Source organism: Lotus japonicus, chromosome 3 (assembly GCF_012489685.1).
Source record: "Lotus japonicus ecotype B-129 chromosome 3, LjGifu_v1.2".
Taxonomy (NCBI): domain Eukaryota; kingdom Viridiplantae; phylum Streptophyta; class Magnoliopsida; order Fabales; family Fabaceae; genus Lotus; species Lotus japonicus.
In genome coordinates, this window is record NC_080043.1 from 74,541,095 (window position 1) to 74,558,275 (window position 17,181).

The 17,181-nt window shown below is 38.6% G+C and overlaps 1 protein-coding gene across 1 annotated transcript; it reads left to right on the forward strand.

The window, feature by feature from the left end:
• The first annotated feature begins 10,780 nt into the window (after positions 1-10,780).
• On the forward strand, positions 10,781-12,583 carry LOC130745859 (F-box/kelch-repeat protein At1g80440). Its single transcript, XM_057598262.1, has one exon. It carries the CDS (start codon positions 11,005-11,007, stop codon positions 12,085-12,087), a length of 1,083 nt encoding a protein of 360 aa, XP_057454245.1. The 5' UTR covers positions 10,781-11,004; the 3' UTR covers positions 12,088-12,583.
• The last annotated feature ends 4,598 nt before the right edge of the window (positions 12,584-17,181 follow it).

The window sequence follows — 17,181 nt, forward strand, 5'->3', positions numbered from 1 at the left end:
TTCGTCTTACACACTCAGCCTGCGTTGCCAACTGAGCTACCTATCTTAGGTGAAAGGTTATGTTAGAATACATTGGTAAAGAAAAAAACTTATTTTTAATTATTCTTCTCCTTTAAGACCATGCAAAAAATTTATAGCGTGAGATGAGATTCTCATATTATTGCACGGAAAATAAAATTGCTATTATATTTGTGGACCGCATAAATCAATGAATAACTTATTTTTAAGCTTCTAGAAGATTGGCAAGATACTCAAGTACTCAACTCTTTTGATTATTTTTTTTGTGAAATGCTTTTGGATATTATTAATGGCTTCTAGAAGGGTTATACAAAAGAACAAGAGCATTTATAAGGTGGACGTTCATTGCGTAGGACCCAATCTTATCTTGCACTCTTGTTGTAATCACCGTTGGGGGTGCGTCATTGGGAGGACCCACTTGCCATCACATCCATGTTGTTAATAATTCGATGTTGCCAAAGGCCGTTTGGACTTTGGATTTTTATATTTCAATATCCATTTACGTTACGTGATATTTTTTTCTGCTATATTATATATTAGTGAAAAATAATCACGGGTATTACCATTTTTTTTTCCTTTACATAACTTCATGAAAATAAAATTGGAACAATAACCAAGCGTAAGTAAAATAATCGGGAACATCGACTAACACGCACTAGGGTAATAGGATGCGAAACAAAATACTTACGTCGCAACCTTATTAACTTTTCTATAGATATGAGTAAAAGAGATAAGGGAATGTTGTTGATGTTACCCCTACATCAATTACTCTATTTACAAAATGGTGTAAATATTAAAATATCATTCCTTGAAAAAATACTCATCTCAATTCTCCACCTCACTCTTGTCACTTGCGCAATGCACTTTAGATTGCGAACGTAATGCACTTTAACGCGCATCACTTGAGGAGAAGAGAAATCAGAAATATGTTAGGGTTTATATCTTCTCTTTCTCTTTTAAGCAGGATCATAAAAACACTCTAAAAATAAATAGTAAAAACAAAATTCGCATCAAATTGTAAACCAACACACCCAAAATTATATTCAACGTCGACGGTTGTTTTTGTCCATAAGCACAGAGAAAACGATTAAAGTTGGAAGTATGAGATTTTTTTTTATCAAGCTTTGCTTCTTCTCTTCGAGGGCATACATCTGCCAAACAAGGACCGATTCCAAATTTGGATATAGGAATATGATTTTGATCATGCACTTTAAAGTTGGTAACGAACACACTTTGAGAGTGCATGCGAAAAAAAATAATTGATCTTTTCAAATTTCACGAATTTAAATATGACATGAATAGATGTGAGGGTGACAACAATAACAATTCCCAAGAAATAAAGTTGAAAGTTGAAGTCATGATTTTAATCCCCAAAATAACCTTAACCTATAATAGGTAGAAGTTTCCCCAAAATAACATTAACCTATAATAGGTAGAAGTTGTGCATATCAATTTCATTTATGGTTGTCACCACTTTGACTTTACTTGTTTCAACACACAAGTTTAGGAATCTTTTACCAAATGTCAATTACAACCCTTTCTTCACCCTATAGCTTATGCAAAAACAACATCCAAGTCCGAAGGCAATTCTAAAGTTGTCACAACTTGAACCTCTCCACGAGAATCCCATGAACCTATACCATTTACCCACCATGTTCCAGCTTTTGATGCGTCCGTGTTAAGCTTCAAACGCCTTACTAACGGTGGTTGCCATCTTCGCTAGGGCACAAGGAAATGGCAGGGGACAACACCAACCAAGAGCCTTTGCATATCTTGACAATCCTTTAGTTCTACAAGCGTTGTCATTGCAATGGTTAAGACAACAACATCTTATTTCTTCAAAGCATGATAATAAAGACACAAATACAATATGCAAACTCTGGTGGAGCTTTCAGAATTATATCCTCTAGCCACTTGATGAAATCCTGCTCAAGTACCTGATCTCAATTGATTCCCATTACTGAACCAAATCAGAATCTTATGCTCCAATAGCAATCATGAAAAACATGTTCAATGGATTTTTCAACCTCATCACACTAGGTCACCACAAAGGGAAATTCACATCCCTATTCCAAAATATTGTCGGTGTCAAAACCGCCCTATTCAAAATACGTCAAACACGCTGCCACAAGGCACTAGTAGTCCCAACAGAGGAGCTAGGATGGTCACATTTCTCCTTCTATGTGATGCACCAGTATATTGATTTAATTATAAAATTGGTATCAACTATTCCATCCGAATCAACACATCATCTACATTAAAATTAATATCCAACAAAGGGAGACGACTAATTTGCCCCAACTCAAATGGAAGAAAAGTCCTATAAACAATACGATGATTCCAATCTCTTACCTCCCTATCAGTAAGATCAAATAGATTTCACTATTCACCAGCTTAGGATTTCAGACTTTAAACCCCATTTGTCTAGGTATACAATTGCACTCCCACACCTTGATATCACAACCATTACCAATCCTCCAGTAACTCTCTCTTTCTCTTGACAACTCCCGCTTGTTGTATACTTCTCCAAGTGTAGCTAGATAAATATCCACGACTTGTATGAATAAAATGTGATCTATAAAAATATCTTGCTTTGAGGCAGCAATAAGTTGTTTGGCAAGAAGTGCATCATTGAAAACCCTAAAAATTCCTAAACACACATTCCTTCTTCCTTCATTGGTGTGACCAACATTCAAATTTACTTAATAAATCTTCATTTCTCCTTATTTGCTACCCCACTAAAATCTATTGATCTGCATGCTCTCTATATGGTTCCAAAGCCAATAGAAAAATCAAAGCAACCCATGATACAAGTAGGAATAGTTTGAGCCATTGATTTAACCAAAACCTCCCTAGCTACAGTTGATTAGAACTTCTCCTTCCATTCTATAAGTTTCCTCCATACCCTATCTTGAATGAATCTGAACACCTATTGTTTGGAGCTTCCCACAAATGTTGTAGCTCAAGGTACTTAAAAATTAAAATGACCCTTAACTGCCTAAATCATCATACTTATGGGGGCTAATGATTTTTTTACATTCATAAGAGTTGATAACTGAAGTCTAGCTACTTACTTAAAGAACAAAGTCCTAAACCACTACGTAAATTCACGAATTTGTTATTTATCTACTTTACTTCATTTAATGAAAACATGCTTATGTAATTTATTTTTTATATTATTTATTATTATTTCACAAGGTAGTTTCTTTTTTGGTACATTGAAAAGATAACACACAAGGTAGTTTCAATAAATATATAAGTGAATATTATATGTTAATTGGCGTAAATATGTTAGGAATTTTTTCTTTTCTTTCTTTTGACGGTAATGTTAGGACTTAGAGATCTCTTTCATTCAAAAAAAAAAAAAGGACTTTGAGATCTCTACATATGTAAATCATGCTTCGAAACAGATGTCACGCAATCTCATTTCAATTAAGAAATTTCTTGTTTCTGTTATTTTGTCTCTATCTCTTTGTTTCGGACGTGAATCGCACATAAACTTTTGTTCATCAGTAGACATCTCATTCATAGGATTTAATAGATGGTTATTTCTATGATATAGTATACAATTAAATTAAGACTAGTACATGTTTCATACTTTTACTTTTGATTTATTATGTTTTCTTCAATAATAAATTTTTATAATTTATAATCTTTTTCTTGAACTTATAATCTAATCCTTTTTATTTTGAAAAATAACTAAATCATACCATCACATTTTAAATGATACCGAAGCAACATCATTAAATTAAAATATAAAAATAAATATTTCCCTCTTTATATTGATTTATCGGAGCAACATCCTTAAATTAAATTTTTGGTTTAAGACAGTTCATTCTTCGGAGGCAATTATGTTCGAACCGAAAAAAACATTCATATCATGGTGGTGTCAACTCTCTCAGCATGGTTTTTTTTAATCACTAACTTAATTAATTAGCGTTTATTATTTTTAAAAGTGTATACTTTTTTTTGGTACATCGGAAAGATAAATTGCACCCGCTAGGAATCGATCTCTGGACCTCCCTACCCGACCCATATGTCCCCAACTCCTACCACTTGAGCTATCATACAAAATATTTAAATAGAAGTAATGTATTATTTTTATAAAGTTAGATCAATTCTTAATTAAATTAAAAATCTTATCGTTTAGTTTATATTACTTTAGATTTTCTTCTCTAGATTTTACGTTATGTTTCATGATTCATTCATTTTTCATTAAGTATGTTTTGATTATTTTCGTGAAGAAAAAGTGTGTTGAGATGTGTTATTTTTTCACTTTCATACCTTTTATTAATAACAAACGAGATGTGATATTATGAGGTACATTCAAATGCCTGGAAAACCGTTATTGAATGATAGCTCAAGTGGTAAGACTAGGAAACATATAAATTAGGTGAGGAAAGTCCAGAATCAGACCCTGAAACGTATACCTGAAAAACCAACCTTTTTTTTTTTTTGAACTCAAATAACATATCAAAAATCAAGTGGGCAAAGATGCCAATACATCAGAGTTTACGAAGCCAACCGCTTCCAACGGAACCTCCTCCACCCAGACAATATCGCCATAGTGGGAGGCATTCCGAGCCAAAAAATCTGCCACAGAATTACCAGAACGTCTAACAAAAGAAAAAACAACAAAATCAAATTGCAATTTAAAACGGAAACAATCTCTAACAATAGCATGAAGGTAGCTGCGTCCTTCCATGCCTCGCGTGCATGCTCTGAACAACTGCAAGCAATCCACTTCGAAGCAAACTCGCCTGAAACCCAAGTCTATGGCTAGGGACATGGCCCATCTCAAGCTTGCAGCCTCTGCCAACAAAGGTGACATAGCAGAACATGGTGAAGAAGTAGCTGAAGCCATTACCTCACCGTGAGCATTACGCGCCACCATACCATAACCAGCCTCATTCGGAGCTCGGAAAGTCGCGTCCACATTCAGCTTGATCACGCCCCTATCTGGTCGACACCAAATAGCTGCAGAACGCTCCGGTGCAAGGCTGCTAGCTGTTCTCCCCGGCGGTATAAACGAAAGGTCCCTCACCCGCTGCAAGATACGTTCAAGACTGAAAGGCTTCTGCTGGAAAATAGTGTGGTTTCTCGCCTCCCAAATCAGGTACACCACCCCTTGAGTCAAAGCAATCACGTCCTCATTCCCTCCTTCTAGAACCGCACTCCACAAAGCTCCAAAACTGGGCAAATTTTCCACTCTCAGCGCCAAAGACGATCCATACCACACCGCTAACGCAGCTGGGCATCTAATAAAAATATGGTCCAAAGTCTCCCTGTCCTCACCACATAGAGCACAAGATGGATCCACATCCATATGTCTGTGAAACAATTTATCCCTCACAGGTAGGAATCCTCTGATTGCTCTCCAAGCCGTCTCCTTGTGCCGTGGCAATGCATTACTTGCCCAAAATTTCCGCCAGGGTCTAGCACCCAAATTGCAGCGCGAGGAAGAGGAAGTCTCCTCTTGAACTAGCAAGTTGCGGATAAAATTGTATCCTGCCTTCGAACAGTATTCTCCATCAGTGTTACCTGGCCAAAACAGAATATCCTGGCCCCCAAGAGCACTCAACGGGAGAGCAAGGATGCTAACAGCCGTCCTGGGATGAAAAACCACCTCCACAAGCTCTTTCTTCCAGCACCCATTGTCATTATCAATCAAATCTGATACCTTGGATATCCCCAACTCTTGCACAAGATCATCTCTGAAAATCATTGGTGCTCCTGAGGTGAGCCATTTATCATTCCACACATGCACACTCTTACCATCCCCAATACGCCACATGGCTCCTTTCTCAAACATCCAACTTGTCTTGAGAACACTAGACCATGCATAGCTTGGCCGATAGCCTCTCTTGGCTTTCCACAAGGTCCCCTTCGGGAAATACACCGCTTTGTATGTCCTAGCTAGAAGAGATTCAGGTCTTGTGTGAATTCTCCACCACGTTTTCCCTACCAAAGCCAAATTGAAAGATTTGAAGTCTCGGAAGCCTAGGCCACCTTCAACTTTATTATGACATAAATTCTTCCATGATGTCCAATGCAAGCTACGTCTAGAGGCGTCACCACCCCAGAAAAAACGGGCAATCATGCCATCAATATCTGCACACAAACCGTCAGGTAAAACAAAACAAGACATAACATACGCAGGTATAGCTTGAGCAACAGATTTAATCAAAACCTCTCGTCCCGCTCGAGACAAAAACTTTTCTTTCCACCCCTTAAGCTTCTTCCACACTCGTTCTTTGACAAAATGAAAAATTTGGGTTTTAGACTTACCAATAACAGTCGGAAGTCCCAAATATTTGTCATAGCTTTCCACTGCCTTAACTCCAAAAAGCTGTTTAAGCTCATTAAAACTCGATTCAGACACATTTCGGCTTACTGAAAGCATTGACTTGTCAAAGTTGACCATTTGACCTGAAGCTTGCTCAAAGGTTGTTAGAATAGTTTTCAAACATTCCGCTTCTGCCACATCCGCTCTAGCAAATAAAATGCTGTCATCTGCAAAAAGCAAATGGGAAATAATCGGAGCTGATCTAGCCACTTTAATTCCCCTAATGTTAGCTGAAAGAACAGACTCATTAATCAAAGTCGAAAAAACCTCACCACATAGAATAAACAAATATGGGGATAAGGGGTCCCCTTGCCTTAAGCCACGCCCCGGTGAGAAAACCGGTCGGGGGTTACCATTCAACATGATTGAAAAAGAGACTGTTGAGACACAAATCATAATCAAGTTGACCCATCCAGGTGGGAACCCCATCTTCACAAGTACCGCCTCCAAAAAAGGCCATTCAATACGGTCATAGGCCTTGGACATGTCCAATTTAAGAGCCATCGTGCCATTACGGCCAGAAATACGCTTCTTCATAAAATGAAAGCATTCATGTGCAATTAATGCATTATCTGTGATCAACCGACCTGGCACAAAGGCACTCTGGCTTTCACAAATGATATCTGGCAAAATAAGTTTGAGCCTATTTGCAATAGTCTTGGTAATAATCTTAAAGATAACATTACACAAACTTATGGGCCTAAAATGAGTAGCATGCTCAGATTTTTTAATTTTAGGTATAAGTACCAACAAAGTATGATTAATCGTACCTGGTGAAACCGCGCCCCTTAGAATTTGAAGACAAAACTCAGCTACCTCCTCGCCAATCACACCCCAGAATTTTTGATAGAAGAGAGCCGAAAGCCCATCTCTCCCCGGGGCCTTAGTGGGGTGCATTTGGAAGAGGGCCTCCTCGACATCTTCTTTGGTAAAGTCCTCCGTTAAACTCTGCAAGTGTGCCTGTGTAATACGACCTGCCACAAGGGAAGTAACCTCGTCCACTCTAGATGGAGAGGATGTTGCAAATAATTGCATGAAATAGTCCATAAGGACCTTAGAAATATCCTTATCATCCTCAAACTTCCTGCCATTGTCATCTTTGATCGATTCTATCATATTTCTTTTCCTCCGTTGAGTTGCTTTGTTATGGAAGAAGCTCGTGTTGCGGTCACCATGCGCTAACCAATCAGCTCTAGATCTTTGTCTCCACCAAATTTCTTCCTGCTCTAACAATTCATCTAGCTCTTTCTCGGTACCCTCCATAACACGAGTCACCTCCTCGGTTTGATTCTGCCATTGTAACTGTTGTAAAACAGCTTGCTGATCTGAAATTTTTCGAGGCAAATCGCCAAATTTCTCCCTCCCCCAACTGTCCAAAGCGGTACTAACCATAGACAATTTTTCCATCACATTAGCGCCACCTTGGCACCACTTCTCGGTCACCAACTCTTCACAATCCGGACCCTCCTTCAACCACATTTCCTCAAAACGAAACATCCGAGTTCTAGCTAGCTCCTTCCTCCCCCTTGAAGAGCCACATGATAAGAGTAACGGGCTGTGATCAGACTTGTACTTCTGCAGATGCGCAATGAAATTAGAAGGCCACAGGGAATCCCAAGTGCTATTAGTTAAAGCAAAATCAATGCGCTCTCTAATGGTTCCTGGAGCCTCCCTCTTGTTTGACCAAGTGTAGCGGTAACCGGAGAAATCAACCTCATGTAGATCACAATCGGTACACAACTGAGCTACCCACTGCATATGTCCAAGATCCGGACGATCACCTCCCAACTTATCAGCTGGCGAGAGCAAGTCGTTAAAATCACCAATTACAACGCATGGACGCAAAGATCCTTCAAGCAAGCCTCTTATCAAGTTCCAAGTTTCCTTCTTTCTCCTCTCATCTGGAAAGCCATAAATCCCAATAAAAGTCATAGGCACCTGTGTCTCTGGGTGCAAAATGGTACATAAAATATGATTTAAAGAGTAAGAAATAATCTCCAGTTGGGTCTCTTGTTTCCACCACAAACATAGACCGCCTGCTCTAGACTTCCCACTACCTGCACAGTTAACTGGAAAAACATTAGTCATACCACCAAGTCGTCTACGTCTCTGAACCTCTGCTGTATGCAACCTCGTTTCAGAAATAAACACCACATCGGGATCTTTGGAATGAATGAGCTTAACCAGAGCTCTCTCTGTCGGAAGGTTCCCAAGCCCCCGACAGTTCCAAGCTAAAAATTTCATTGAGGTGGGCGGGACTGCCCAGCAGTCTCCGCCATTCCCAATCCATAGCTTGTAGATTTCTTCTTCAAAGGGGGTGAGAACCCCGTACTAAGAGGACCAAGCAGTGAAGAAGATCCACTGGCCCTCTTTCTGGGTGAATCACCATAGTGTGTCACTTCCCTCTCACGGATACGTACTCCTCCTCCCCCACCACCTCTGTTATTTTTCTTCCATGCATCTGATCCTTGTGCCCAAACACTAGAGCCTTTGCTCTTAAAATCAAATACTTTGGTCTTTCCTCCTGTATCACCTTTCGTACTGTTTACACCCTTCTCCCCTCTATTTTTCCTGTCCTCTTTTTCCACATCCCCCTTGTTGTTTTGGCCTCCTTCTGAACTTTTGCTTCCACTAGCAACCTCCCTCGTTTTGTCCTTCATATTCGGATCCTCCTTCCCATCCCCTTTCGCATCCTGTTGTTGTTCCTCTTCCTCTTGGTAATCAAGATCCTCGTCCACAAAGTCTGTATTACCATCTTCGTTCCCATCAAACTCTCTTCTTCCTCCTGCGTTCTTGCGGTAGCCTTCCCCCTCAGCCCTAATCCAGTTCCCATACCGGCTCGGTTGTCCATTATCCTCAATCCCACACTCATGCAGCAGGTGGTCCACCCTCCCACATCGAAAGCAAAAGTTGATGAGTTTCTCATATTTGAAGGTTACCTTTATAGGGGCACCTCCTTCAGCCGCAATCATTTGGCCACGTTTTAGCGGTCCGTCAATGTTCACCCACACCCTCATCCTGAGGGACACACCATATCTACGAGGAGCGTACTTGTCCCATTCAATGAGGCCACCAAAGATACTCCCAAGAAACTTAGCAGTCTTCTCATTACGCATAGTGTAAGGGAGACCATGCGCTTGAACCCAGAACGGGACACGGGTCATGGCGATCGTCGTCGGAATGACGTTGATATCAAAAATATTCAGTACAACTAAGTGCCTGTTGAACGACCAGGGTCCGGAACGTAGCACCAGGTCCCTGTCCTTCGTTGAAGCAAACTGGAACGAGAACAGGTTGGGGCCAACATGACGAATCTCCAGGCAGTTCCTCGACTCCCACAATTTGAGCATCACACTACGGAAAACCCTCGGTTCTGCCTTCTGTTGCGATAGTAGCTTACCCACAAGCCAAACGTCCTTGCCCAGGTCTGGGTCTACCTCCATGGGTCCAACGTTCAGAACGACCCCCTCATCTCCATCCAGTTCAAAATCAGGTATCATCTCTTCCATTGCCATTCCGGCCGGTTTTTCAATCCAGAGCGTGGTGCTGGTGGTGCACTGAAATAGTAACACAGAGCAGTGGTGAAGCAGCCTCTGAGAGAAGCTCCCTAGACAGAGAGGCCAACGCAGAGGCTGGCAGTGAAAGCACGGGAAACGCTTCTATCCTCTGACCAGGGCGGTCCTCGTCAAAAGTCCACGGTGGCGGCGGCGGTGTGGAAACCTAGGTGCCAGAGTCAACCCTAGGCATAAGATATGTGTAAGGACACTTCTGAAAAACCAACCTTGCCCTTCATCATTGAATTTATTTAATAGGATTTTTTCGGTTAAATAATAAAATCATAAAAAATACACTAATAAGGCTTTAAAAATGCTAAATAAAGGAAACGTTCGAATGTGTAAGATATTAGTTATTAATAATATTAGTAAATTAGTTCCTCCGCAGAGTTTAAACTTAGGTCCTTCACCCTTTATACCATCAAACCCTTATGTTATGGCCCGTATCTCTTATCCTGGACCCTGCACCTCCAAATGTGTAAATGATTTTAATAGTGAATCTTAATTGAAAATCTATATAATTTTTTTCATGTATACATTCAGTGCATAGTAAAGGTCTATTTTTTTCTTCTAATTTTAATATAAAGCCATCAATCATCACTTTACTATTATTTTATTCTTACCTTTAAAACTTTGTACAAGAAATAATAAGTTATTGCTTGTGAAGAGAAGATAAAGCTAGAAATAAAAATGACAATTCCATAATTTAAAATTGACAAGTGAAAACAGAAAAAGAAAAATAGAAATTTATTTTACCAAAGTACCCCTACTTTGTCTCAATCAAATTAAAAACCTTCTAGAAGACTATTCCTTTCTCACTCCCCAAAGCACCATCTGAAAACACCATGTGCACCCCTCTTCTATAAAGCCCAAAACTCGGCACTCTCAACCCCACAACACCATTTCAACAACACAAGCATCTTCACTTCACAAGCATCTCTTCCTCTTCTCAGAAACCAAACCCCTCTTCATCTCTTCTCACCCTTTCTAAAATTGCTTTGCAAAGATCCTTTCCTTCTGCTATTCCAATTCATGGGTGTTCATTAATTCATCGTTGACCTTTGTAGTAACAGTGTTTCTGCTATCATGGAGCTAATTTCTGGTCTACCGGATGATGTTGCGCGAGACTGTCTGATTCGGGTTTCATACGAGCAGTTCGCCGCAGCGGCGGCGGTCTGCAGAGGGTGGAAAACAGAGATACACTCGCCGGAGTTCCATCGTCAACGGCGGAGCACGGGGCACGCCGAGAAAGTCATGGTGACGGTTCAAGCCCAGCCCGAACCGGAGAAGTCCGGAACCGGTTCGACAAAGCGTCTGACGAACCCGGTTTACCGGCTCAGCTTATTCAACCTGGGAACAGGTGACTGGAGCGAGTTACCGGCACCTCCCGGTTTCGGTTCGGGATTACCGGTGATGTGTCAGGTTGCCGGTGTCGGGTACGATCTTGTGGTGATGGGCGGGTTAGACCCGGATTCATGGAAAGCATCGAATTCGGTGTTTATTTATAATTTCTTGTCGGGGAGGTGGCGCAGTGGGACCGACATGCCCGGTGGGTCCCGCTCGTTTTTCGCATGCGCGTCGGATTCTCACCGGACGGTGTTCGTCGCCGGCGGGCACGACGATGAGAAGAACGCGCTGAGGTCGGCGCTGGCGTACGACGTGGAAACGGACGAGTGGGTCCAGCTGCCGGACATGGCGGCGGAGCGCGACGAGTGCAAGGCGGTGTACCGCCGTGACGGGAGCTTCGTCGTCGTCGGTGGTTACCGGACGGAGGCTCAGGGAGGTTTTGAGAGGACCGCAGAGGCGTTTGATGCGGCGGAGGGGAAGTGGGGCCAGGTGGAAGAGAACTTCTTGGGTTGCGCCACGTGTCCGAGGACGGTTGTGGACGGCGGCGATGGAGATGAGAGCGGGTACATGTGCAGTGGCGGCGGGGATTTGATGGCGAAGAGGGGGGACACGTGGCAGAAGGTGGCGAGGGTGCCGGGTGAGATATGCAACGTGGCGTATGTTGGAGCGTTGGATGGGTCAGTGTTGTTGATAGGATCGAATGGGTATGGTGGAGTTCATATGGGTTATGTGTTTGATGTGAAGAGTTGTAGTTGGAGAAAATTGGAGAGTCCAGAAGGGTTCCATGGACATGTCCAAAGTGGTTGCATCTTGGAGATTTGATTTAGGAATTTGGGGTTTTTGATATTTCCAATGGAGGGTGATATTTTGGATTCACAGATTTGGATTATCTGTGCAGGGACATGGCATAAAGTGTTTTTAACTTTTTCTTGATCCCTTTCCACCTCTTTTTTTATTATTCTGGCTGTCTGCTGAGTGCTGAGGGAGATTTTGGATAGTAGTTTGAGCTTTTTGACCCCTCCTCAGTTTGAAAAGAAAAAACAAAAGTCATGAACAAGATATAGGTAAAAATTATACCTTTCTATGAAAATTAACAATGAGACTAGTTCTGTTGGAAAATGATTCCCTCCCTTACACCATTAAGGACTTAGACCACATGTCATATTGGATGAGAAGTGAAATAAGCGGAAAATGTGATATGTGATGTGATAAAGAAAAATAAGTGATAAATGTGATATGTGATGCGATAAAAAAAAAAGAGGTATTGTTACTCTTTTTGTGTATCCTGGTGGCATGAAGTAAATATGTTTGTTTCTGAGTTTGGGGCCTTTTAAAAGTTTATTTGGTAAATTTTAAACTAACATTCACCATGCACTTTTAACTCCAAACTTCATTTAATAAAATCAAACATATATTACATTATTGCTATGTTTGGTTGGAGGGAGGGGAAAAGAAAGGGAAAGAAAACACGGAAATCGATGAGTGAATTTAGACTAAGGTTTAATCCAAGTTCACTCCTCGATTTCCGTGTTTTCTTTCCATTTCTTTTCTCTTCCCTCCAACCAAACGAAGCCTATAACCAACCAACTTTTATTAAATTGTCACTTTTATATCCACCTAATTCACTTTTAAGTTCAAACTCTTTTTTTAATAAAAGAAACCAAGTATAAATCACATTATAGCCAATATATTTTGACCTAAATTATGTTTTGCAAACCTAAATTTACTCAAACTCTGTTTTATAAGTTGAAACTCAATCACACACTAATGATAATATTATCTAGTATTATCGGTTCTTTGGTTGGAAAAGAAAAGTAAAAAAAGAAAAGAAAATGAAGTAATTTTTCAGATTGTTTGATTAGGGAGAAAGCGTAATGAAAAACAAAAGAAAAAATATAACATATATAATTACTATTTACTCTTAAATATAAATTTCACAATTAATTTATATTTTACTTTTTAAATATATAATAATTGTTTTAACTACGGGATGTCTAAATGACCCATGATAAAGTTTGGGATAAATAACTCATCATCCAATCCCATTTGAGATAAATGAGTTGGAATTTCTATATTTTATTTATTAATTTATTTTCAACTCATTTATCTCCAATATGATTGGATGATGAATTATTTAACCCAAACTTTTTCATGGGTCATTTAGACAACCCCTTTATCTACTCTCTCCATTCCTATTTAACTGTCAAAGAAGAGAAAAAACACACATATTAAGGAGTGCAATTAATTTTGTTATTTTTCATAAAAGTATTATTTGATTTCCTATTTCACCCTTTAAAATGTATATTATTTTTCCTCATTTATTGTTGATGCAAGGGCATTTCTTGGAAAAACATCATTTAATGCTCTCTTTGAAACTATAAGTGGACAGATATATAGGAACAAAATTTTTTCTTCAAAGTGGACAGTTAATAAGAAACGGAGAGAGTATAGTATTATATACTAAGAAGTAAAATTGTAATTATAATATTTAATTAAAATAACATTACTATAAGAAAATTTGAATAAAAATTAATCAGTTATCTAAATGACTAAATCTGGTTTCAAAAAAAGCAACAAAATATGGGCATAGTTGACCTTTTTCAAAACAAACCTCTTTCATGTTTTCTTCCTAGAGTTGAGCAGAAAAAAGTTAGGATGGATCCCATTCATAATTTTCTTTCTCACCTCTTTTCATTTTTTATGTAACAATGCAAGAGAAATCTTGTGTGTTTTCTCTCTACCTGAAATCTTTCTCTTCATTTTTTGTAGTACCAAACCAAGAAATCATGTCTTCACCAAGTATGGTTCATCATGATAAAGTGAATATGAAAAGGTTCCAAAATAAGAACACATTATTCCTTCATAACCAAAGAAAGGAAAATATGAATCAAGAACACATGTAATGATGTCAATAAATTGAATCCAAATTTATTTGCTTGGTCGACAATGTTGTTATTCCCCCTTTTCTGTTCTTTCTTACTAATGTGATAGTGTTCACTTACAAGTTTTGTACCTGCATTTTAGTTCTTAGACCTCTCAAGAAGTTAGAATTTTCTTCATAAATTTCACTTTTTTCGGTATTTAGCTTTAATACAAATATTGAGTCAGGAAACTACAAGATTACCAACCAAACTAATTTTGCAGACAACAAATTGAGTTGTAATGGTAAGGATTTCATGTACTTATAATTATGTAAGTTGTACTATATTGTTGACAATGCTAGAAAGGTTTAACTTTTCATATCAGAAAAATTTATTGATTGCCCTGCTATAGTCATTTCAACTTGGTATCATCATGATCTATAAGTTATGCCAATTCAAAGCCTCAACCTTAGGTTGAAGTTTCCATCTTCCAATATGTTCCTGGTCATAATCAGGGGCGGACCTATGTTGTGGTGAGGGGGTTCATCTGAACCCCTGAACCAAAAAAATTACACTTAATTTCCTATATAATTTTTTTTTGAACCCCTGAAAATTTTAAATTATACTAGTAGACTAAGTTTTGCACCTATTTGCACCAAAGACCCACCTATTTGCACAACTATGACTTGTATAATTTATCATGTATAAAACATATTAAAGTTGTTTTAAATTATATTTTTACCGATGTGTTCATTTAAAAAATTTGAACCCCTAACATCAGGGTCCTGGATCCGCCACTGGTCATAATGTATATGAGAATGGCTCTGCTCAGATTCTTGGAGTAAGAATAAGTGATGAGATGATACAAACAACAATATAGACAATAAGATGTTCATAATTTGACATTGACAACATTGGAAAATATGTGATGAGAAGAAAATTTAGACAACCAAGTCATGACTAAAAGCTAATACTGGCAAATTAATCTAGGCACAATAAATAAAACACTTCTAATATTAAATGGTCTAAGTAACTAGGAAAGAATCTAGTAAGAGTATATAACAGACAAAAGGAATAGATAAAGTTCACACTCACTAATTATAGTTTGGCTACAAGAATAAAGATGTAGCAACTTCATAATTTGAAACTGTTAAAGCAAAATTAAGTTGAAATACAGAAGTCATTCAGCACTTACAATTTATCTCTTCAACCATTAAGCCTTAAATAAACTAAGCTATAATTAGCAGGAAAAGCAAAAAGCAAAAACTTGGAAACGGAAACAGAGAATTTTTTTGTAATAAAATCAAATTCACCTCCATGAATCAACCACAACCGTCATTTCCTCTCACAATTCAGCTCCAATTCCATCCGCCAGATTTTCCAGATTCCTAAGATTCTTGCAGCCAAATCTTTCATCCCACCAATCATGTGAGGACATCAGCTCATCCAAAAATACCACAAGTCCCACCCGCAGTAGTGGAGGAATTCTTGAAAGTTTTGCTCACTTGTTCTGTACTGTTAGTTTTATAAGTATACTGGTAGAAGGCCAATTAAGACTATAAAACCTATTTAGATATAATAGTTTAGTTTCTCACTTTCTACAATTTAATATGTTATTTTTTTTTAATTCATAATGAAAGAGAAATACATATTTATACTAGTATCTACTTCCTAGAATCAAGGGTGACCCTACATGTAGTCTCATCCTAGCGAATGGAACATTCTAGAATGGAATTAAAAGAAATAACATATTAAATTGCAGAAAGTGAAAAACTAAACTATTATATCTAAATGGACTTTATAGTCTTAATTGACCTTCTACCATACACACGCGGCTATCAACCCACATTTAAGATGCCGAGAGCGATTCACTCACAAACTCATAAACTAAGTGAATCTACCAATTTAAATCTTTAACCTTAATTCTGTAAGTTCTAACAATCTCAAAAGGAGCATTAATGCACATATCCACTAGATGAGACATCTCCAATGTTATGTTCTTATCCTAAGACAAGTTATCCTAGTGGAGAATTTCAAAAGGAGCATTATCTTTGTTGTCATCCGAAAAATTCCTTATGTAGAATTGGAGAATTTTCAGATATCATGTGGAGAACCCCTTTTGCTCCTACCATAAGATAATCTTATCTTAAGATGGCTGATGAATTGGGTAGTTTCCCGAACTAGACCTACACCAACTTCTCAATTCTCATACAAATCCTTAAGATCATCATCACATAGCCACAAGATACTTAAAACATAAAAAGAAAAACATTAAACACATGGATGCAACTCAAAACATGGGCGTTTTCCTACCCTTGAACTAAACATACACAAATTCATATTAATCTTTGGACCTATTTACAAAGAGTGAAACTCTATAAATCATCAAATGACCAATAGAAGCATAATCAAGTCCCTAATCAAGTCAGCAAACGGATGAGCAATAGGACATTTAACAGTTATCATATCATACGTAATCTTCGAGTTTGTCTCCACCGTGAGGACTGCGGGGGGAAGAGAGAAAGCTAACCTTAGCCCTTAAGGATGCCCCACAGTTCTTCCCTAACAGCATTACAAAGCCCCAAGCTAGCATAGAAACCAACCGTCACTTTCCTAGAGCAATCGCGAACCAATCCACCACAAGCGACTGGAAGATCATGTTGAAACACAGAACTGTCAGTATTTAATTTGAGAATACCAGACCTAGGTGATTTCCAGGATATTAATTCCTCATTCTTATTGAAAATGAGCTCACATATATCCTTCCATAACTGCCACACAATGATCCCAAAAATTAAAGCACAACCAGACTGAAGAAACAACTTCAGTTCTCTTCCTCCACAAAATAATTCCAAACATCTTTAACATAATCACAATCCTTAATAACATGCATTACTGATTCCTCCACTTCATAACATCTGGGACACTGGGATCTTTAGCCATTTTCCTCTTCACTCTCTCCTGGTTTGTCAGAAGGCGACCATAAGCAATCTTCCATAGAAAAGACTGGATCCTTTTCATTATTTAATGATTTGGTTACTTTTACAATAATATT